This window comes from Cyanistes caeruleus, chromosome 11, assembly GCF_971803275.1.
Source record: "Cyanistes caeruleus chromosome 11, bCyaCae1.hap1.1, whole genome shotgun sequence".
Classification (NCBI taxonomy): Eukaryota; Metazoa; Chordata; class Aves; order Passeriformes; family Paridae; genus Cyanistes; species Cyanistes caeruleus.
Genome location: NC_141711.1, coordinates 22,498,777 through 22,523,387, shown reverse-complemented (window position 1 = coordinate 22,523,387; position 24,611 = coordinate 22,498,777). Strand labels below are relative to the sequence as shown.

Here is a 24,611-nt window from a genome sequence, read left to right as displayed (position 1 = left end):
GTTTTTTTCTCGTTGTTTGAATTTATTATTGTTTGATAATAAATTTTCTCTTTTATATAACCCGAAATTGCCTTTGCATTTATAACAATAATCAACCAGACAGCTACAGCTTTTGACCTTCTTGCTGACCAGTCTACTCAAATGAGAAATGCAATATTTCAACATCGGATGGTATTAGACTATTTATTAGCAGAAGAAAGAGGAGTGTGTAGAAAATTAAATGACTCAAACTGCTGTTTGCAAATAGATGACAATAGAAAAATAGTAAAACAAATAACAAAAGGAATAAGAAAGTTAGCCCATGTACCGGTCCAAACATGGAAAAGATGAGAATGAGACATGTTTTCATGGTTACCTGGTGGCCTATGGGTCAAACAAATGCTTTTTTTCCTCTCATGTGTTGTAGCAACTCTAATCTTTTTACCATGCATGATCCCTTGCTTAATACAACTCATTCAACATGTGATCAAAAGAATGCAGGTAGTAGCCGTGCCTACTGATCCAGAGATAGCTACAGAAGGGCAGAAAGTAATGCCACTGCAAATAATTGCAAAGCCAAAAAAGACCCAAGAACAAGAAATTAGGTCAATGATAACTAAGGTTTGTAAAGACAATTATTAACAAAAATTAAAAGAGAAGGGATTGAGAGGAATGATGAGCTTGTCTTTACAAACAAGCTGTGGGCTGTGATAAGATGTAGCTATCAGTGAGAGACAACAAAAACAATGAGATGGATTCCAGTAGATCAAAGAGGCACTGAAAGAACACTATGAATTCCATAAAAGTTAAGAAGGGATTATGCATTGGGGGTGGGGGGGGAAGGTACCCCAGGTGTCAGGCGTTCCGGGAAGCCTGTACCTCTCAAGTACCTCAGCCTATGGGGAAAGGGAGAAGGGACAAGCGGCCGGGAATTAGGATAAAAAGGAGGCTGCGCCCTCCAAAAATTTGAGAGACCCCAGGGGAATGCCCCATGGCCTCTCCCTTTATTCGAATAAAGAAAAAGGACTCCTCTGTCTCCTTTTTAGACATAAACCTCTGGTGTTCGTGGATTAATTTTCCTGACAATGACATCCAAGAAACATGGAAACCAGTCTGGAAGTTGATTTTTAATTTAAGTAATAGTTAATATAAATGAAAATTAAATAAGAACATGGTAGAAATTAAGCCCTGTGGAGGGCTTAAAACTTAAGGAGCTACGTTTATAGCTGGTTAACCAAACACTCAGATGCTAATTAAGTCCCAAGTAGTCAGGAACAAAGGAGGAAAGGTAGATGTGCTGGAGGAACATTGAGGTGAGCCCACAAAGGACCAGAACAAAAGAAAGGTTAATTAAAAGATAATGTCAAAGCATTATAATGTTTTCATGGTGTAACAGTCTCCTGCTGCTAAATAAATACCAAGATGAAGCCTAGGCATCCATCAAAACTGAATGCCAAGCCAAAGCCAGCATACTTTAAGAAAAAATACATTTATCAGGGACTCATAAAAAGTTATTACTCCTCCAGAGAAGAGTGCTTCTGGGCATTTATCCCGGGGTTCCATAGATACTGCTCCTATTGATGGGCAGTTTTTCATTATATTATTGCTTTAGGTGTACAGCTATATATGAAATGCTTCTTGTGTATATTCAAGCAAGACTAATTACCTATGCTTAGAAATTGCCTTTTGATTTTAAAGCAGCTTATTTTTCTTGCGTGCATAAATTCAGTGATGTTGTCCCTGGGGTGAATCCTGACCTGTCAAAATCACCAACAGTTCCGCTATTTCACTATTTCACCTTTGCTTTCCTCATTTTGCCGCAGATCTACTAGGACCTACTTGTATCAATTGCCAATTTTATTTTACAACGAGGATCGTATTTTCCTATCAAAAGATACCCTTGGTGCAGAATCGCCTTGAGGCCCTTGACGTTGTGTCTCCCTAACTTCCCCAACATTGGACCAGTGGCTTGCTCTGACACTTCGCAGTTCCCTTTACAAACACCGTCTAGGTCGATGCCGCGTGTAGGCCCGCGTTAACCCGCTAGGGCACATCAGCGCAGCAGGGCCGTGAGGGCGGGCCCGCTGCCCGCCCCGCCCGGGTTGCCGTGAGGGCGGGCCCGCTGCCCGCCCCGCCCGGGTTGCCGTGAGGGCGGGCCCGCTGCCCGCCCCGCCCGGGTTGCCGTGAGGGCGGGCCCGCTGCCCGCCCCGCCCGGGTTGCCGTGAGGGCGGGCCCGCTGCCCGCCCCGCCCCGGTTGCCGTGAGGGCGGGCCCGCTGCCCGCCCCGCCCGGGTTGCCGTGCGCCCGCCCACGCGCCGGGCGGAGCTGTGGCCGCCCCTTCCCTGCACGGCCTGGCGGAGGCGGGGATGTGAGTACAGGCTCGGGGCACGGCAGCGGGGCATGGGGAGCGGACCGGGGACGGGCGGCAGCTCCGCCAGGCAGTGGGGGCGGCGGGAGAGCTCGGCCTGCGTTGTGCTGCACTGCCCGGCCGCGGAGCCGCAGGGCCGGGCTGCGGCGCGGCAGCAGCCGCTCCCCGAGCCCCCGCGGGCACGACCTGACGCCGGTCTGGCCCAGCCCCGCCCCGGCGGGCGGAGTCCCTCCGGGAAGAGGGTGTCCCGCCGGGAGCGCCCCGGGCTCCGGGATAATCGCCTTGCTTTGCAGCGCTCGCAGGGCCGAGGCTCCCGGCCCCGCTGTCAGAGCCGGGGGTGTCACAACACCTTCCCCGCTCCTCGCCTTGTGTCGCGGGGAGGGCCGAGGGAAGGGGCTGGGGAGCCCTGGCTCGCAGTGTGGGTGGCGTGTGGGCACTGGGCTGCGGATTCTGGTGTAAAACCTCCACTGTCCTTGTGTTTCCTTTGGTTTGCTTCTAACAGGGTTTTGAAAGGGTATTTTTGAGTATGTTCAGACTGGAAATAAGGGTGTTTCTGTTTGTATTGTTCACCTGACAAAAGACTCTTGTGTCTTGCACAGTACGTTGCAAAGCCTTTTCCAAACTTTAAATTCTAGGGAGCAGGAGGGGTCTCGGCATGACTCAGTAATGTGGAGTTTGGGGCAGAGAAGGCAATCCGCGCGTGGTGGAATAGGCTGGGTGCGAATATAATCCCCTCTCAGCCTTGGCTTGGTCTGCTGACCCACGCGTACACACAGGTGTTCACAAACAATTGCTGTTTGTGTTCGTGAACACAGAGCGCAGCATTGCCGGATTTGTGAATGGCTTGTGAAGGATGGATTCGAGCTGGCTGTGCTGTTTCCTAGTGTTGGGAAAATATAACAATTTGGAGCAGGGAGATAAGGAAAGTGACAACAAGTGTGACATCTGGAGTCACAGTCCTCTGGTTCTGTGCTCTGCAAATAAAAACCTAGGGTTTGTTGGTTTGCTCAGATGGTCACGAAATAGTTTGTTGTTTTCTAGGAAAGGACCGTAGAAATCTTTCCAAGCTTCTGTTGTTAGAAGCATGGTGGTTTGTGTTTTGGTACAGAATTTAAAACAGGAGTCTAGTCATGAAGGTATTACGTTGTCTGCAAACTGGGTGCATCTTTGAAGGCAGACGTGCTTATTAGCTGGAAAGACAAAGCAGGAGAACCAAATGTTTCCATTTTCCTGTTGGAAATACCGTCTTTAAGAATTATAAAGTCGGTATTAATGAGGACTAATTGGTAATTTGGGCCTTCAGTGTAAAACTGGTAAATGGTTTTTGAAGTGGTGATTGGTGGGTGTTTGCTTGCCAAGGCCTCACAGGACGGAGCTGTATGAGGACTCACCGTCGGGATGCTGGCCCATCGTGTATTCCCCAGACTACAACATCACCTTCATGGGACTTGAGAAGCTGCACCCCTTTGATGCAGGGAAATGGGGGAAAGTCATCAATTTCTTGAAAGGTAAAATAACAGAAGGTGACACCTAAACCAACATTTGCACAAATCCTAAAGAAAATTATGTGGTTAGTGCAGACTTATGTGTGGCTTACCAGACCTGAATTGCAGTGCGTGGTTTCCCTGACTTTACACTTGGTATAGCAGGAACTGAGGCATTCCTCTGGCTGGTGAAACACCAGATGTTTGCTGCAGGTGTAACTTAAGTTACTCAACCTGGACTCTGCACAGGGCTTCTCAGGCTGAAGGAGAAGTGCAGCTGTGGCACTTTCCTCCATTCTTTAGCAGTCCCATCCTATTGCTCTGATGATGTTTGGAAAGAGCTTTGAGGCCCCTCTGGTACAGGCAGATTTTTTTATGATGCTTCTAATTACTGGTGTTTGAACCATTTGGAGAATATAGGCAAAAATGAATTAATACATGCAAATGTGAGAACCAGGGGCAGGATCAGGGCCTGCGTCAGATCTTGGCATCTCTTAATTTAAAGCACAAACTTGCTCATCAGTGGTAAAAAAAAAAAAAAAAAGGCGAAAAAAAAAGGGCTTTTTCTCTTGCCAAGACAAAGGCTGCTGGTTTTTCTAAAGCCAGGTCTCATGTCGTTATTTGGTCCTAATGACTCCTTCAGCTGATGATCCTTTGCAGTTCAGTATAGCCCTTCTTTTAACTGCGGTCAAATAATTTGAGCATTCTGTCAATTTAGTAGCTGAGTTTAGGCTTTTTCCTGTAACAACCTTAAATAATTTTGTCTTGGGTTCCACGACAGTTTTCCTCATTAATCAGAACCTTTGTCCTTCTGTTTCTTCTGTGTAAAGTCTTTTCCTCCAGCTCTTTTCTGTGTGACAGATCTGTTCTGAAGTGTCAGAGGCTTTCACAAAAAACCAGTTTTCCCAATTTTTTACTGTCCTGGCTTTGAAAGGGGGAAGAAGCCCCAGGATACCCCAGAGCACTTGGCTCTGTAGCAATTCCTGGCAACAGCTTACCTCCCCTGTGCCTTATCACTGAACAGATCAGCAGTGGCCATCTTTCCAGAGTGCCTTCTTCCTGGAGAAGAAAGCTGGCAGCAGTTTGGCTCTGTTTGACACCAGTGCATGAATGAATTGTTCCTCAAGCCTCAGTCAGGAGAAAGAGAAACTTGCCAAAAGAAATGTTGTTGCAGGTGCTGTTCCTGTATAACACTTAAGAGCAAAATCTCTCCCATTTCCAAGTTGTTCTCTTTCTCCTCCAAGTATAAAATTAAAGAAGAGATAGAGGCTTAGAAGGCTACAGCCGTGCAGCAATTAAATATCAAAATATGCCTGGGAAGATTGACAGGATTCCTTGTAATTGTTGTTTGTAGTGATCATATGCACTTATTCTGAATCCTTGGAGTAACTTGCTCTTATCAAATTAAGTTTTAAAACAATCTTTTGGACTCTAAGGGAAAGAATTAATAGCTGCTCATTGTTTTTTCTTGAAATCAGATTGAGGGTAGGTGGTGATAGAAATATCCTAATTAAGCTTATTTGCTTCTGTGAACATCCGAGCCATTACTTTGTTCTGAATTTTGATTTATCACTTTATTCTGTGATTTAGGGGATTAAATCCTAGTATAAACTGTGGGATTTCGTAAAGCATGTTAAAATAATGGTGACTATTTGATGGTACAAACACCAAGATTTACCCACTGCACCAAGCCCTAAACTGTGAGGAGTTGTGTGATTCCAGTGTGTGTTCATTCTGTCATTACTTCTCTGTCCTTTCAGTTCAGAGAAGAACTTGCCATGATCTTAGCACACTCTGAAAACTTTCTGTGCACAGTATTTCTCAAATACACACTACCCAAACAGTTTACCTGTGACAGAGGGGCTGTATTTAGAAAACTTGCAAGCTCTGAGCAAGCTAAAGCCGTTCCAGCAATAAACATGACAGAGGAAGTTATAACACCAAGGTCAGAGTAGAGTGTTTGGAGGGGGGACGTGGGAACCTAAGTAGTACAATGTACCATGTCAATTGTTATTTCTCTCCTGTTGCAGAAGAAAAACTAATTGCAGATGACTTGATTGTGCAGGCACGGGAGGCAACTGATGAAGATCTCTTGGTTGTTCACACCAGGCGCTACCTTAATAAATTAAAGGTGCTGTACCTGTTCATGTGTTTTTCTAGCAAACAGTCCAGAGTGAGTGTCAAAGGCAGTGGATGTCTTGTACAGTTGTTTTAAATCAGCCTTACAGATATAGCATGGTATCTGTTGATCACACTGATGAAACTGTTACTGAGAATACTGAAAGAAAACCACAGAAATATTGGGCAGTTCACACTACAGAGGGGTGGATGGGAAAGAGGCTCTACCATGTTAAATAGGTGACCTGAAAGGATATTACAGGGAAGATTAGAATGTCTGAGATGTCAGTAATATTCTTGTTAGTGCCAGGTTTTTAGTGTTGAGAGGTGTAAGTTTTGTTGTACTCTGGTAAAATACAGTTCTGAAATTGAAAATACAATAGAAACCACTAACATGGGGTATGTCATTGAATGTTTTCTAATGCAGGGATAGCTTTATGGGGTTTACGGTTATGTAACCTTGACAGATTGTAGGGGTTCTGTGGTTAGGGTGTTGGGGGGAAGTACTGGCTTCATACTCAGACACTGCCTGCATCAGTGGAGTATGGAGAGAGTTGAAAGATCAATGTAAGTACCTAATCAAGCACAATATTTGTTGTGAAGGTTTCCAGAGCCAGCACACATAGAACTTCAGGGGGGATGAAGAACATTGCTTGTATATTTCTAAAGGAAACAACTGTTTGTTTAACTTGAGTGTAACTCTGAAACATAAATGTGAGATTTTTGGATCTGAATCTGTCCAGTCATCTGTGGGTGGAATTGGTTAGTAGATGAGTGCAGGTGACATTACTTTCACTTTGCAACTGTGCTTGGAAGGCAGAGACTGGATTTGTAAGAGAAAAGAAATCTTCCATTTCATAATTCAAAAGAAGTTATTTTGAGTCACCCATGCCCTTCCACAGTGGAAGAGTCCTTGGATTGCTATTTTTGGAATGTTTTATTCTTCTGTATAAGTGATCTGTTATTTGTGTGAACTTTTTCATTCTTAACTGCTTTTCCAAGTTCTCATATGAGTCTTCGTCTGTGCTATGGAGTTACGTGCAATTTCATGCATCGTTAGATTTGATATTATTGCAGCTATTCATGATATTGAACTGTCAATTCCATAGAATAGCCCACCTCTTTTTACTGAATCACTTCTTTGAAGCAGGGTTTAATGTGCATAGCTCAGATTAGAATGCTATAATAATATTTTTAGTCCCTATGGGATGGCTTCACAGGGGAATTGTCTGGTATAACTTGTGTCTTGTGGTCAAGATGAGCACTTTTGTGTGTATGCAGATGGGATTGACTAGGTGTCTCCTCTCCCCCTTTTCTTGAAAGAATATTTCCTGCAAGTGTAGGAACTGGAAGATGTTGTTTTGGTCGTGCCAACAGATTCCTGCCAAGCAGCAAAGATAAAAGTGCTTAGTTGCAAAAGAAAAATAATGTCCTAGATATGAAGAAGCCCTGTGAAAACTCTCTATTGCCTTATCCAAAGTCTACTGTGCTGTTTTTCCTTTAAATCCAGAGAAATAGGTATAAATGTTGTAGTTTTATATTAGATAGGACCTGAAGACTAGAGTTGCTTACCTTGCTCAGAATGTCCAGGCATCCTAAAACAATGGATCACTTGAGGGTTCATTTAAAATCTGAATGTGAATTTGGTAGGAAAGTGCCTACACTTGCAAGAGTAGGTGGTGGTAGATGTTTTAGCAGCAGCTGAAAGGCCGGCTGGGTGTTGGGTGATGGGAAACAAAAAGGCATGCACAGGGTACTTCTGCTACTGGAAATCAGGTCTGTGTTAGCAGGAAGGGTCTCCCTGTTTCTCTGCTCGGTCCTCACAGCAAAGTTTGGCCTCTTGAATTGAGGTGATTCCCCTTCAGTTATTCCTCTGAAGAATTTAGATCTCCAAGGTAATGACTGGACTGTGGGTAGTATGCTTACAGTACTTTTCCACTTGCTGTCTTTTCTAGAATTATGTGAAATAATGAATTTCTTGCATATCAGCATTCTGAACTTTGGGAAAGGAGGTAGGCAATGAGGTTAGAGCCAGTTTCAGACTATGCCTTTCCCTTTTTAGTTATGAGAAGTTCTATGGTAACATACATGAGCAAATACTGAAATGCAGATGCTGAGTATAAAGCTGGGAATGGTCTGTGGATTTAATATGGGAAATGCTGGAAAACAAACCATCACACTGAAGAAAAAAGCATAAAACATTCCACAGATTTTCAGTTACTAAGTGGAGAAGCATTTTCCTGCACCTGTAGCTGCCTTCTTGAACACGCAGACTTTGCTCCCAGTTGGTGACCTCCCCTATCTGTTGGGAATTACTAATCCCAGTTCAGGCCCAGGTGTGGGCAGTGAGTGGCAACAGGAAAGGCCCCAGCTGTGACTAGTGAGCCTGGGAGCAAAAAATTCCCACCACACTTTGACTTCTTACCTCTATTTAGAAGCCTGCAGCTGCATAATTGTTGGTTTGAGTCATGATTGTTCCCACATCTCCCAGTTGACATTTAATTTTACTTCATACTTCATTAAAACTTTCTATGTGATTATCATTCACATTTGAGGTCAAATTTATTTTTTATCCAAATGTGACCATTTTATATCCATTTTAGAACAACAGGATTGAATATAGTTTGTAATAATGTGTTGAAAAGCTAAAATGTCAAAAGGGGCTTTATCAAGATTGATGTACTAAAAAATAATTAAAGCACCTTGTGATGGGCAGCTGATAAGACAGTAACAGAATAATGTCTTGCAAATATAAAAGTAGAGAGGCTTTGAAATTAACTGTTAGCAAAATATAGTTAGGACTTAGGCACTTCATGAACAATGCCACCCCTTCACCCACCCAGTAGTACCTGGTAATATAAATATTGCTAACTGGGAAGTTATTTTGAGCATTAGAGAACCCTGAGATGGGGATGTGATTGCCTTTGTTCAAGTTGCTCACCTGTACATCCTGCCAGCTGTGAACAGCTCAGGAGTGGGGCAGCCAATGCCCTCAGTCTCATTACAGTTCCTAATGCTGCAGAAAATAGTACCTGTTCAGACTCTTTGTACATGGTGGCAAATCATAATCCTCAGTCCCTTGGTGTTTCAGTACTGGTTGGACAGGTATATTCTTGTTTCTTACTTAGGCTTTGAAATATATTTAGCAGTGTTATCACTGGTAGCAGTGTTAGTGGAAGTTCTTTGAAGTAATCAATGTGTTTGCAAAAAAAGCATTTGCATATTGCAAATATTTTGTGTTCTAACCTTGAAACATATTCCAGAAGGGTTTAATGTGCTAAATAAATTTTAATCAGTTCTCTGTGCTAAAGTTTGCACTGTGTGTTCACTTAAGTATTTGAACTTCTTAGTTCAGTTGACTGTTTGTGTTTGCTTTCTTCTTGGTATATCCTTTTGATTCCACACAGGAATAGATACTTTAGGTTGGAACCATGTATCAAGTGTAACTGAAGGACATTTTACAATTCTTCCTCCCAGTCTGGGAGATAGTACATGTTCTGAAATACTACCTTCCTGAAAAATTGCTGATTTAATACAGTTTGATACTGAAATCTGGAAAGTGATGATTCTCATAGTTAAAAACTTGAGGATGAACCTATTTAAAGGTCACTAATAAGAACTGGTGTGGTCACTTCCATCTAAAACTATTAAAACTCTTCCTAAGGACTGGTGAGCACCTTTTCAGTGCTGTCTTAATGAATGAGAGAGCCAAGTGTCATCGTTAAACTGGGCTACATTAATAGGAAATCTCCTTTTCCCTGTTGCAGTGGTCATTTGTTGTGGCTACAATCACAGAAATTCCACCAGTTGCCTTTCTTCCAAATTTTGTTGTTCAGCGAAAAGTTCTGAAACCTCTACGAACGCAGACAGGAGGAACGATAATGGTAAGGCGCTCTTGATCCACTTTTATCATATTTAAATTTTTTCATCAAACACTGTAAATGTGGGAGTTGTGGTGTTCATGTAACTCAGGTTGCCAGCCTTGGACAGTGCTGCCTTGCCACATACAGGGTTAATTGCAGCTCCTAGATATCAAAGGTGAGTTAGACTGGGAAATGCAAAAGCTAAACCAGCTTTTTTAAGGACTATTTAAGGATCTGAATTCTGAAATGCTGGATTCTGGATAAGTCTTTAGATGTATTTGATTATGGTGATACGCCAGATAACAAAAGTGCTGCCTCCTTTAGTAGGCATGAACTTGCAAAAGCAGAGATGGAGAGGAGGAGGGAGAAAGAATTTCATATAGTTCAAGGTGCTTAAAAAATATTTGGTTGTCACTCAGAGTGAGTCTTGCTGAGCTGGGACCTGCAGAGTTTCCTCTCATTACAGCCATGCTGTCACTGCAAGATTGTCTCAGAAATGAAGGAAATGGTCTGAGAGGGAGGAACTTGGGAAGAGGTTAGAGCTTCCTGATGCTCTGCCTTGGCTATTTCTTGACAGGAGCTCTATGTGTGTGAAGCCTCTTTCAGCTTCCAGCTGGGCAATACGTTGCTCTAGTCTGGTGATGTTTTTCACCATGCTTGTGTTACCTTTAACTCCCAGGGATGTGTTCACTAGTTAGAAATGTGCTCAAGTAGAGGAGGCACCCACCAGTGGTCTGGTTTTTCTCATGGCTCCTGAAACACAGATGCCACTCCTGGGCACTTTGGGATTTGTAGGAATCCAGAAATGGAGAGACATTTTTCTCTTTATCCTATTCTCCAAAAAGGTATTAATCTTATTTGTCACTGACAGAAAGGCTTCCAAATACCCCTGGGTAAACCAGGATTTATAAAAAATTAAGTAGAAAGTAGTAGAACATTTAGTATGTCACTGAAGTTAAAAATATTAGATTTTAATACATGGAGTAAAGGTGGAGGGAAAAAGGTGGTTTTTTTAGCTCTTCTTCCTTCTTTTCCATGATTCTGCAGTTCTTAGCAGCACAAAGAGTGATTTGATTGAAAATGTGTTGAAAGTTAGTCACAGTTTTAGTTACGTAAGTTGATGTAGAAAACTTATTTGTTAAAATATAAAAACAATACACGTGTCTATTGTTAATAGGGTAAAAATAGATATAAAAATGACAGCTGAGTGGTTCGGGGCCATTTTGTACCATCAAAGCCAAAGCGTGCCAAGCTGTAGTGATTTGAACTTGTGCAGAAAATCTGGAAAGACCTGCCAAGTTTTGTGATAAAATCCTAATAAACACGAGAAACAAGATCCTAATGAGCTTTGGAATTTTCTTCCTGTCCCTGAGAACTGAGATAAACAGAACTCCCTGTGAAGGGAGTATTCCAAAAGAGCTCAGCTCAGGAAAGACTGAGAAATCCAGGTGCGAGAAGTGCAGCAGAACCAAAAAGAGAAAGAGTTTCAGGATTTATCTTGAGGCCATGTGCTGTTATTTTTACCTTTTTTTTTCATTATGGAGAAATATGTATGTATTTTAAAAGCAATTTTGATTCATCAGACAATAAAATTCATATGGTACATTTCAGAAGTGCAATTTTCTTCTATTCCTGATGGGCCTGCTTATTACAAAAATTCCTGTTGAGTTTCTCTACTTTTTAATGATATTTTAGCAATGTGGGAAGATTGGGTTTTGCTGAGGAATGCCTAGGAAGTGTGATAAATCACAGATAATGTGTTCTCCCTGGGACTTAGTGGGTTTTATAGTTCAGAAACGGCAATCTTTCCCCAACACCTAATTTGTCTAAGTTGGAATGATCATAGCAGGATCATGTTTACCATGACAATGGTTGTCCTAGTACTGAATTAAAGCTGTTCAAATGTAAATACTTTATATTTAATATATATATAGTTATAACATATAAATAGTTATAAAGACTTCAAAACTGTCCAGACTTCATCTTGGATATGAAATATGGATATGTCCATTATTATGGACAAAAAAATAAAAAAAAATTTAAATGTTTTCTCTCTCCACTTTTTTTGTTTTTTCCACTTGTAACTAGTAATATCTTCAAGTAATATTGATTTTAACACACCAGTTAAGGAATTCTTAAAACACTTTTTTAAACTTAAACACTTTTTTGACTTTTCCTGGCCAAAATAATCAGGATTTTCAGTTAAAATTCCATTAGCCTTGTCTATATCTTCTCTGTCAATACTTTCCCTTCCCTGACTGTCATTTGAGTTCAAAGTAGAGATACAGGCACATTCCTGTACTTGAGGGGAAAATATCAATACTATCCTATATTCTGCCTGTTCTATCATATAAAAAAATAAAAAAGTCCCAGGACATTCCACACTGGAGCACTTGTCTGGTCCCATCCCCAGCTGGAACTATGGTTTTTTATGTCTGTGTTCCAGGATTTTGAGCTTACATTCCTCTATTTGTGCATGAACAGGAAGGACATCAGGAGCTTATTCTCATTTTTTACTCTTCCCAGCACTGCACTTTCCCTTTACAGTTGCCAGAGAAGGAAATATAGATGATATAGGAAATACTCTTTCAGCTCCTTATGCTGAGGGTAGTTTTCTTGGAAGCAGACATTAGGTGTTGCCCCATTCATTTATGGAATTCCAACTGCTTTTTTTTTTTTTTTTAAGGCAGGAAAGCTTGCTGTGGATAGAGGATGGGCCATCAATGTGGGTGAGTACAAATTCAGTGATGCCCTAAATAGTGAGTTAAAAGCATTTGATTTTAATTTACATCTCTCTGCAAAGCCCATCAATGTTTTTAGTATCTGGCTTTTGTTTAGTATGTAGCTTTTCACCTTTTCACCATTTTCCTGTTCAGGGGGTGGTTTCCATCACTGCTCCAGTGACAAAGGGGGAGGATTTTGTGCATATGCTGATATTACACTGGCCATCAAGGTAAGAACTGCTCTTAAACCACCGTTTTCTGCTGTTTGTGCAAATGGAGGAGAAATTCACATAAATTGCTGAGAACTAATTTACATCCTAATAGGAGAAAGTGAAGCCATTTCCAGATGGGCAGGAATAGGGATATGGAGAGTTGTAAAGTGGAAAGGAAGAGTTGCAGGGGTTAGAATTATAAATGTAAATAGGTACCACTCTAATTGCATTGATAATGTTATCTTTCAAAAAACATTTCAAATCAAACCAGATGGATTTCTAATATCCTCAGTGATAATTCTGGCATTGCAGGTGAACCTGGGCATTCCACAATGATTTCGGTGGTTACAGTCAAGACAAATGCAGAGACAAAAAAATCCCCTATCTGAATCAAGCTCCACTGTACTGGGCTCAGACTGGTCCAGATTAATGAATGAAAATATGAGTGACTCCAAAATAGTCACCAAATGGAAATGAATACATTTAGTATTTAGCTGTTGAATGGCTGAAGTAAGAGCCTTCTGCAATTAGGACATATTTTTATCACATGAACTATAGTATATTTATATACCAGAATATTTATAAAATATCAGTCAGAATATTTATAAAGTATCAGTAATAATCAAACATGAAAGGGTTCTAATGATTGCAGCACACCATGTGACATAACATCCTAATTTCTATACATGGTAATTTGCAGAAAAGTAATCCACAGTGTTCTTTTTTCACCTACCATTAAAATACAGTTGAAAAATTATAGTGGGTGACAGTACCAAATCTTTGGGTTTTACTACCTCTACCTTAAAGATGGCAACTTAGCAAATTTAAGATTCAAAGTAAAAATGTCTTTTCAGACAGAATAAGGAATGAATTCTGTCACTAAAAGTGTCTCTGAGGCATGTAGTCCTTACAGCAGTTTTTCCTGAACACTGAATATTAGGCTGTTGCAGTTGGATGCTGTTACTGATTCCACTCCAGCCTGTGGCAGTGCAAGTGCCACCATCAGCTCTGTGATCCCTGGGTGGGCCTGGCCTCTCTCTTTTATCTGGTGGAAATATATAGGGTTTTTATTTTAACAAAAAATATTTTTTATATCAATTAATGAGTTGTTTTTATTAAATGTATGAGAATTGTCTCCGTTTATTTGGTGACTGAAACATATAGATGTGCCCTACTTTCAAATTCCAACAGTCATGCACGGTGCATTCTTCAACTTCCAGTTTCAATCTGTCACCTAACTTTATAAATTTCTCCATGTTTTTCCTTGCTTATATATTCAGTTCTTATTTGAGAGAGTACAAGGAGTATCTAGAGCCGCAATTATTGATCTGGATGCCCATCAGGTGAGTAGTTTACCTGTATTCAATGCTGCAGATGTTTAGCTTGAAATACAAGTGTGTAATAAATACCTTTTTTTAATACAATCATAATATCACAGGATATAAAGTTAATCAGAGATGATGAAAACTGAAGAGTTGATTCTTCAAATATTTTATGGTCCAAAAGGCTCTTAAGCCAGTTTAATAAAATTAACCTGAGTTGCAGCTCCATCATGTGGCTGCATGTAAAAATCTTGCTGTGTTGCACTCCCAGCCTCCAGGGATGAGAAACAAGGATCTCTCCAGGCAGAATCCCAGCTAGTTCTGAATGCCTGGTCACTGCAACAGCCTCTGCAGGGGAGGGATTTGACCTTCAGTGGTTTAATTCTAAGCCTAGATGCAGACTAATGAAGTAAAGGATCCATCCCTCTTCACCTGGTGAAGTGACTTACTGTGGTACTGAGATCAAATCTCAGCTTTGGTAGGATTTGAAAAATAAATTCTGAAAGGATGGAAATAGTATTTTTAGAAAGGAGTCAATGCACCAAAGTGATTTCACCTGACGCATTTCAGGTGATTTATTATATGTAAAGAAACCATTTTTACACAGTTCCATGGCACTGAGGAAATCTAATGGCTGGAGGTTTTTAGTCTTCTCTCATTTCTCTTACATGTCCTAAAATCACCATGATAACAGGACACAGACTATGCAGTAGAAAGATGTTTTGTGTTCACGGTTCTCTTCAGCCTCTGTGAGGCTGTGTGGTTTTGTTTTGTGCTATATGAGGATGATTTGGTTTGCTTTTGAAAAAGTCTTGGAATGTATTTTGGTTTTCAGATGTGCTGGTAGTCTCAGTGTGCAAATTAAAACACCTGTTGTTTACTTTCTTTGGGGGATGAGAGGTATCTGAAGTAGCTCAGCAGGTCCTGTTTAAGGATGCAGATATTCTCGTCTTGTGACTGTTCCAATTCTTAGTGCAGTGGTGAGTTTTACTTCTCATAGGGAAATGGTTCCCCCAGAGGCTTTCATATTTCTAGGCTTGCATGCATGAACTATTATTTGTGGACCAAAGATGCTGAAGAAATAAATAGAGTTGCCGTTTGTCAGCGTAAATCCTGAATTACAGCAGATATATCTATGGAAATGTCTGTTTCTGTAGTTTAACTGAAATTCTGGGGATAGGGGGTTTGGTCCTGTATGATACACTGATTTAAACAAAATTATCTGTGGTGGGTTAGTGATTGCTGTGGTAAAATGATTAATATATTAGTGAAAATTATAGAGAGCCAGAAGAATAGTATTTAAATTCAGAAATGAGGAGGGGGAATTGTTCTAAATCTAAGCCTTCTCTCGAGCATCTCTCTTTGCATCCAGTTCAATTTATGTAGCAAATCTCTGGTGTTAAACTGTTGGGTTCTTAGTGTTTGTAATTTTGCCAGGGAATACTTACCTCACCAAGGGTTATCAGGAGAGCTGTAGTCTGCTTTATTTAGTCATTAATTCTAACATAAGAATACTCACTATTCCTGCAGCAGTTGAAAGTGACTTTTTCCTGCACATTTGGAAGATGATGGATCTGTTTGATGGTCACAGTTGCTTTTGTGATGCTCTTGAGGACATGTAGCTTCTGATTTTTGCTTATTTTTCTTACATGTCTAATGAGATCTATGCAAATTACCTTCAGAGAGACAAGGATTTTATTTGTGGTAATACTTGCAGTCTTCAGACTGATACTGTCATGCCCCCCCCCCCACCCCCCCCCAAAACTCCCCACCTCAAAATAACCTCCAGGACTGTAAATGAGAGAATGATGCAAGAATTCTGAATATAAGAACTTTTGTAGTGTTAATAACTCTAGAATTTGCAGTGTATTTAATTCTGTGTTGGCATGCTAGGAATAGCTAACTGTAAATTTTCTTCAGGGAAATGGCCATGAGAGGGACTTTATGGATGATCCTCGGGTTTATATTATGGATGCATACAATAGATATATTTACCCAGGAGATGGTTTTGCTAAACGTGAGTATAATGGAAATTCATCTTCCCAAACGTACCAGACCTACTGTGTTGTTACATAACTCCTTTATTTACTACTAAGCTTCCTTGCAATACCATTACCTAGATTTCTTTTTTTAATTCTTTTTAATTTCACATCATTTTCACTGCTCACTGCAATATATCACACTAGTGTTCGTGCTGTAGTGTTTTACCTTACTTCAGGAATGACCTTCTGGAATGCAGGGTGTGGAGAGGTGTCAGTGGATGTTAGTAGTCCATTCCAAAGCTTGGAGCAGTGAGCTGAATAATCTTTTGATTTGAAGAGAGTTATTAGAACTTCATCTTTCCCTTACATTACATTTATGAGAGAACTCACTGAGGATTAGTTGATACTGAATAAAAGTAAAGGTTTCATGTTCTCTTGAGAGTAAAGTTGTAAAATATTCAGGTGTTCCTTGCCAGTAGAACTTGTTTGATAAGCTTGAAGGAAACAATCTGCATCTGAATGTGACACAAGGTGGGAAGCAAAGCAAATCAGTCCCCCTGAGGTTGAGTCCCACCATTCCTCCAGCACTGGCCAGTGTCCCCAAATGCCACATGCACACTGTTAAATCCCTGCAGGGATGGGGACTTCCCCCTTCTCTGTCATCCCCACATTAAGATCTTGATTTGGTTTGGTTGCAGTCTGTGATCTGTTGTGATGTGTCTGTTGTGTCTTGTGACCTGCCACAATTGATAAGGGGGGCTTTTATAATGGTTAAATTGGAATGCCAAAGCCCCAAGTTTATTTGGGCTTTGATTCTGTTGCACTGTCATTTATTACGGGCTAAATTTGTTCACTGAGTCAGGGGTTGCTGTGGGAGTTGTTCTGCTGTTGGATTCCTTCAGTGACACTGTCATTCTGAGAAACCTACTTAACTGGGATTTTTGACGAGTTAGGTACATTGCATTGCACTGCTGTCTTTTGACTAGTGAAGATACTAAGAATTGTAGAATTTCAAGGTTTTAATGGTCTAAAAAAATGACCATTTAAAGCACACATCTGGAGGCAGACAAATTGCAAGCAGATGTGGGGAGTTTTCCCCGAAGAACAGCATCCTTTTATTCATATATCACATGGCAGCATTTGAACAGATGGATTAAGACCAAAACAGTCAGTCCTTGTTAGCGAACCACTGAGCTGCAGTACCACACTGAATGCCAGCATTCTCTTTCTGCAGATGAAGAATGAGGTGCACAGGGCTTGGCCAGAGCCATGTGAATATGTAGTCCTTCCAGTTCACATAAGAATGTCTAAATAGGATTTTTCTGGCTAAGTCCCTTACACCCTTTCCAATAGGTGATCAGGCAGAGATGGGATCACAGGGGGGAACCTCTTTGAAGAGGGGCAGAAGCTTGAAAATGAGATTTTGAATCCTTAGGGTGAACTCCAACTGATCACTGTCTCCTTGGACTTCCTGCCCCATTTTTTCCATGTTTTATTGCAGGAACCTCTTCCACACATTTTTTCCCCATGCACCTCATTAGGGAAGGGTAAAAAAGGAGCAGCTCACCTTGCCAATGCTAAGCCATAAGCATACTGAGTCCCTGGGCAAAGCAGTGTGGAATTACACAGGCTTAGGAGGAGAAAGGAGGGATGAGGAATAGGACTAGTTCACTGAAGGGTAAGCAGAAAGGGCTAAGACTCTGAGAAACCATAAAGCTAACATTGAAGCTAATGTTGATGCAATATAAAATAACAGGATAAAAAAAAAAAGCTTCACTGATCCTGAACAAAGATGGGAAGCAGAACAGAAGACAGCAATCACAAGAGTAATTAAGTGTCATTCTGTGTTGGGTGCATTCTTGCACACTTGATGGGGCCTGAATCCATATTTGAGATGTGAGACTTCACATCATTTAGTGTGAGGTAGAAGTCATACCTTGGAATAGCTCTGGCATGGCTTTGATTAATTCAGAAGTAGAGTCACACATCTCTCCATAAAAGCACCCAAAAGTCAGCTGCATAACCTTGGGTTTCTTTCTTTTACCTTCTCAGCCTTCATTTTCTACTTCTATTGCTTTATTAGAAGCATTAGAAATAATTTGATTTAAATTAAGAATTGATATTTGCTTTTCTGGTAGGATTACAGGGTAAGAACATTAAATTGAAAATGCTTGGGGCAGAGCTGAATCTTGTTATACATTCATAAAGCAGTTCACATAAATTCATGATCCCTTGCTGTGAACTTTTGAGCGTTGTGATAAAAATAAAACATCTTCATAATTTCTCAGTGATATTTATTTTGTTTTTCCCCCAGCTATTTCCTCTGCAATAGGAGTTCAGTGTTTTCTTTGCCTTACACTTTATTTAGGTTACTTTTAAATTGATGATTTTCTTTATGATTTCTCTGCTGATTGGTAACTGGACTTGCAGATCAGCTGTTTTTCAATAACACTTTTCATTTGCATCTCAGATTCTTTTTTTTGCCTTGCATCTAATTTTCTGTCTTCGGTGGAATTTTTTCAAGGTCATTGTGCTTTACAATTGCTGAGAAAACAAGAAGTTTAATAATTTTCTTTAATTCATGTTTCTGGGAAAATGCAATGTAACGAGAGAGCTTCCAGAAATGTAATTATTTTCGCTTGCTTACCTAAATTGTGCATTTTCTTTCAATGCAGTGCTTTGTTTATTGAGCAGAGCTTGCTTTGTTGTCCCTCAGGTGCCATAAAACGCAAAGTGGAACTGGAGTGGGGCACAGAGGACACCGAGTACCTGCAGAAGGTGCACACCCATGTGGAAGGAGCCCTGAATGAATTCAAGCCTGACATCGTTGTTTACAATGCTGGCACTGACATTCTGGATGGGGATCCCCTGGGAGGCCTGGCCATTTCCCCCCAGGTGTGTGTCCCTGGAGCAGCACAGCCTCCCCAGGCTGCAGGGAACAATACTGCCCTGTCACAGACACACAGATCCATTTCCCTTGCCTTTTCACCCTTCTCTTCTTGTCTCTCCCTGAATATTTTTGTTCTGGTGCCTGTTCCACTATCATTCATCTTCTCTCTAAAATGCACTGATTACCAGCACCCAAACCAGAGAGATATGGGTATTTTCACACTTCACCTGACTTCTATTTTCCCTGCCTGGTTTGTTCTTTTTTGGTTCTTTTTTCCCCTCACATGACCCATTTTGCAATGTATGTCTTTTGTCACCTGCCTCCAGTGTGTATCTTACACTTAATTTCCTTTGTAGCATTCCCAGCTGTTTTAAACTACCCTTATGGTTATAACAATTTTATTGCAGCCTGGCTGGGCATTTTTAGAAAATGAACAGTTATTTTCTTTCTCCTGATCCTTTTCTTTAGATAACATTTACTTTTTCTTCCCAGCTTGGTACCAGACTCAAATTTTGGTTTATTCTGTAAAGCTTCTTCTAGAAGTCTTTATTGTTCTACTTTTCTTGAAATAAACAAAAATTTACAGTCCTCTTTTTCCTTCCTGGGTAGTGATTTCTTCTCTGACAGTTCCTCTGTGCTATCTCTTCTTGTTCACATTTAGGTCTCTTTAATGGTCACGAGATCAATACAGAAGAGTGCTTGTTTGATCTGTGAGTTCTTAGATTCTCCTTTGAGCCACCACTTGATCTGTTCAGTTTTCTTGCATGAAGGAACAGCTGAGGGGTTGGGACATTGGAGAGGAGATGGCCCGAGGTGTGAGGTGGGGTTTGGTGAAGCAGAGCCATCTGGAGAGCAGTGACCACCAAGGGAAGTGGCAGCTTGGTCATAGGGGGATAACTTGGAGATTTGCCTTTAAAAAAATTTCCAAATTTCTGCACTTTGAGCAGGAGCAGTGTTAATTGCCAAGAAAAATGAGTTGAAGTAGCTTGCTGGGTTCTGTGCAGACAGAGAGTGTAAGGATGGGGAAAGAAAGGTGAAGCAGCTTCCTTGGCCACAAGGAGAGGTGAAAGGCATTCTCTGCACAGCTGGAGGGAGCTCAGGCCTTTAGTGTCTGCTCTGAGGGCAAGGTGTGAAGGCCTGAAATCCCAGTGTTGGAAAGTCATTGTGCCTGCACAGTCCCTCTCTTCAAAGGTCCTTAGTCCAGGCTTCAGTCCTACTCCTGAAGATGTCATTTGTATTTTAAGCTCCTGCTGCAGTATTAGCTGTGCTCTGAATGAGGCTCCTCAGAGTGCTCTGAGTGATGGTTTCCTGGTTCTTGAGGCTGTAGTGTCTGTGGTCCATCAGCTGAGTCTCTCTTCCCTTTGTTTGGAAGTGGGAGCTGTGCCAGGCTGTTGTTTTGCACAGAAATGTGGGAATGGACCCATGTTTTCCCCTCAGTTCCTCCAGGCTTCCCCTGGAGCTGCTGAAGCACTGAGGCTCCTGAGAGCAGGGGGTGCTTCCAGTTCTGGTGTGGGATAATATACCCACTGCTGGTAATTCTGTTGCTTCCTTTAAGGATCTGTTTCCAATAGAATTCTTCAGTTTCCTTTGTCTTACTGTTTATTATTCCTCGTCCTTTCACAGGGCTGTGTCAGACTGCGCAGGGAACAATACTCTTGGATGGTTTTACAAGATACTTTTTTTCTGCTATATTAGTGTTATTCTTTCCCCTTACCATCTGTTTGTGGTCTAATTAATGTCAGGGTGTTATTTCTTGATGTATTTCCACTCTTCCTGTAGCCAGCATGTTCATTTTGAAACACTTCTGCTGCTGTTTCTTGAATTTTTTGTATTTGTATTTAATTGCATTGTCTTGCCTTTTTCTTTCTCTAGCTTTGCAGTTATTTAAGTTTTGAGCTGTCCATTGTAAGCCGTTGTCAGTTGTGTTGCAAGTTTTTGGGTTTTGGGGAATTTTTTGAGGAGTTGTAATGAGTTGCATGTATCTGTAACTCTGCTTTTACAAAAGTAGATTTTAATTCTGTTCTCACTCATTCCTGAAGTATTTTTCACCCTCATGCTTATTTGAAACCTAGAAGACTCACACTCTGCTCTTGCCTGGGTTCAGTGACAGTACAGCACCTCTTGGCCAGCAGTCTTTGTTATTTTTCAGTTCCATACCCTTCTCCTAATAAGAAATTACTTAGAATTTATTTCCTTTTTATGGATTAACCATTTCTTACATTCTGCAACTTCCCCTTCACCCACAGATTCTTCTAGCATTAACCACAGGCTCTTATTGCAGAAACTGGGACTTAAGATTCAGCCAGTGATTGTGAATGTACAAAATTTGATTCGAATTTTGGATTCTTCTGTAGGGTTGTGAAATTTTGGTCAAGTTACTAAACTTTTAATAGAGGGTGCTGTGCAAGCTGAGTATAAACTAAAGCACTGTGAATGCAGAGAGTCTTTCCAGTCTCAATTCCTCACCTGGAAAATAGGGTGAACACCTCTAAAATTTGCAATCAGTTTAGACTTTATGGCCTTTGAGCCAGAATTCTTTTAAAATTTTAAAAAAGGTCTTTTTTTAAACACTTTCATCTGCTGTGTCCTCTAAAACAAGCCAAGGAGATTTGATATGCTGGGGGTTTTGGGGGATGGTCTTTTTTATTTTCGGGTTTTTTTTGTTGTTGTTGTTTTGGTTTTGTTTGGGTTTTTTTTTAATTATTTTTTTAATGATTTTTTTTTAATGATTATGCATGCAAACCGATGAATTTTTAATTGCTACTGTAAACTGTAAAGCTTAAACACTTAGCAAGCATCCAATACTCTAAATCCATAAACCACAGGCTAGAACTGAAGCATCACATTGCTATCACTTATTTTTTCCTGTGGTGATCTTGCAGGGCATTGTGAAGAGGGATGAGGTGGTGTTCAGGGCTGCCAGGAGCCGTGGAATCCCTGTGCTGATGGTGACATCCGGGGGGTACCAGAAGAGGACAGCACGGATCATTGCTGACTCCATCCTCAACCTGCATAGCCTGGGGCTCCTGGGCAGGGAGCAGGCAGCCTGTGCACTTGGGAGTCCCAGCCTGGATCAGATGGTCAGAGACTCTGCTAAGGACTTCAGCAACTTGTCACTGCAGTGACAGGTCACCAAATGTTAGTCATGTAACTCAGAGGCAATACAGAATAACTCTAACTCCTGAATTTATCTCGAGCTAGGGCAACACATCCTTTTAAGGTAATTGAGATATGTACTCAAGGGTACTGTCTTTATGTTTAATACTGCTGTAGAAAGCTTAATTTGCTTCTGTGATTGGTATGGGGGTCTGTTATGTTGGAAGAACTATTCAGCTGGTATCCGAAGACTGTCCCAGACCTGTTTCAGATGGTGGAGAATGGTCTGAGGTGGGAGGACTATGGACTAAAGCTACTGTTTTGTGAGGTTTTTTTAAATGCTGTGTTTTATTTATTGCTTTTTAAATTGAGATACTGTTATACAACAAGTTCTGTGCAGACTTCAGCTGTCAGTTTAACACTAAAGGGAAGTGCAATACTGTAAAAGCCAGGGCAGTTGTTTATGGCTTTGAAACCATAGACAGGTAGAAGAAATGTTTGTAAATTCGTAGTTCATTCCTGTTGTTGATAGTGACTTAAATCTTTCTCATAAACACCTTACGAAATAGGTTTGGCTCCATATGCAAATGAGCCGTAAGAGGCTCACCATTTACTAGTATGGTGTTCCAAACAAGCTCTGCATGTGACGGGCAATAGGTTCTGTGCACTGTAATAACTCACAGATGGAGAAACTACAGTCCAATGAAAGCTGATCTTAGAGTTCTCAGCAACCTTACAAAAAAAACTACGTGGAAATATAGGTTGTCTTATTATTTCCAGCTTGCCATGTATGAAACGGGAGTATATTTAAATGGTTGTTCCCCAACTAGTGCTGTGTTTTTTATTTGCTCAGAGAGTAATGGTATTTCTAATTGTAGTCATAGTTGGTAAGCAGATCCTTCATTATTCTTGTTCATCAAGAAATGCAGTGACATTCCTACAATAAAATAATTTGCTAACTTTATACAGAGCTTTTAGGAGGATTTGGGAACAAAATAGTGTATTCAAAGCAACTTGCTTCAAATTCAGTTGCACTACCTGGGAACTTCGGCTTTGCACAAGTTGGTATATTTTGCATTAGGTGCTGTTTGTAGCAGTGGGTTGTAAATGTGCTAAACTGTATATTTTGCAAGAGCTTTTATAACTTTCACTGATTTGTACTACAAGTTTTACATCATGTTTAGTTTGGAGCCATCCTGTGAGGGCGCACCAGGATTTTCCTTGTAGTAGAGTTGTTGTGTAAGCTATTTAAGGAATGTTCAATTCTAATTATAATACTTACCTCATTTAGTGTTCATGTTTAGATCGTGGGTTTGTCAATTGTAGGAATTGCGCAACTGCTATAAATACATGTTTTAAACCAGATCTGACCTATTGCACTAAGCTTGAGTTGCTACACTGGGGTTCGAGAGCACTTTTAAATTTCTTACTAAAAGGACCATCAGAGTACGACTAATGTTGAGATTTATTTTTTCTATACTGTCTGACATTACTGAAAGATGTTGTTATTCTTTCATATAATTTTTATAAAACTCTAGATTACATTTCTATTAATTAAACGGCCGTCATAGCACCACATGGTCTTTCTGCAAACATTTGCTGTTTGTGTTAACCTATTTCTATAATTTTCCCTCAGTGGAGATTAAAATGATGTTGAACAATGCTGACTGACTTCTTGTCACTTCATATGGATCTTGGCTGTCAAAAAGTTTGACTGGGAACAATTTCCTGAACAGACAAGAAGATGTATTTTTCATGCTTAAAATGTGTCTGAAACTACAGTGAGTCTCAAGGGTGAGTAGTACAAGGTTTGTGACCAGCTTCTTTGAGTTCAGTGGTGACTCCTTGAAGAGAGCTTGCAAATTTTGTGTCCAAATGCTTTTTAAGATGTTGTTGTAAGGGGTCAAAGTCACTTTCTACTTCCGAGTTCTACTTCATTACCTACCTTGTAAGTTATAATCTAAGTATTTTAGTATTACAGGTGTTAAACTGGTAACTGAGCTTCTGATAAGGCCACAGTTGTTTTAGAGGCCTTTTATAAATCAGTGTCTTTTCTGAGAGCTGAATGTTTGCAGCAGAGCCTGCTGGCTCTCATACTCACCTGTGAAATTTCTGATCAGCAGCAGACACATTGACTGCATTTCAGTGTTTATTGTAAAGTTAAAAATGGGAAACACATCACACCTTCATATTTTCAAAAATTTGCTGCCTTAGTACAGAGAAGAAGAACACTGTGTGTGGAATTTTGTCTCTAGTAGTTCATGTATCTTACCAGATATATATGGTATTCTGTGATTTAATTGGGTTTCTCTGCTGCAATAATCTTTGCTAGATGAATAAACCAGTGTACAATGCTTTCAAAAGACACAATTATTAATCATGAGCTGTTTATAAATGGACTGTAAATATGGCTGGTCATGTAGACTATCATAAGTATTATGCAGGAGAGAGAGACATGGCAGGGGCTGAGGAGTTGAAGTCTGACAGCTGGAGAGGGTTTGAACTACCAATAAATAACTCACAGAAGGGGAGGGAGGCTGAAAATCCTAGAAAATAATATTTTTTTTTACCAGAC

General features: G+C 40.6%; 1 protein-coding gene across 2 annotated transcripts; it reads left to right on the top strand.

The window, feature by feature from the left end:
- Positions 1-2,188: 2,188 nt before the first annotated feature.
- On the top strand, positions 2,189-23,699 carry HDAC11 (histone deacetylase 11). 2 transcript variants are annotated; one of them, XR_015275078.1, is made up of 11 exons: positions 2,193-2,346; positions 3,706-3,854; positions 5,861-5,961; positions 9,716-9,832; positions 12,498-12,540; positions 12,688-12,764; positions 14,027-14,089; positions 15,989-16,085; positions 18,767-18,945; positions 21,823-22,160; positions 23,673-23,699. XR_015275078.1 is itself a non-coding variant. In XM_086846540.1 (10 exons), coding segments are annotated over exons 1-10 (1,071 nt in total). In that variant the 5' UTR covers positions 2,189-2,344; the 3' UTR covers positions 22,066-23,697. The 2 variants fall into 2 exon arrangements, 1 of the variants encoding a protein (XP_086702666.1); XM_086846540.1 differs by having other exon boundaries at positions 2,189-2,346; positions 21,823-23,697.
- Positions 23,700-24,611: the final 912 nt, after the last annotated feature.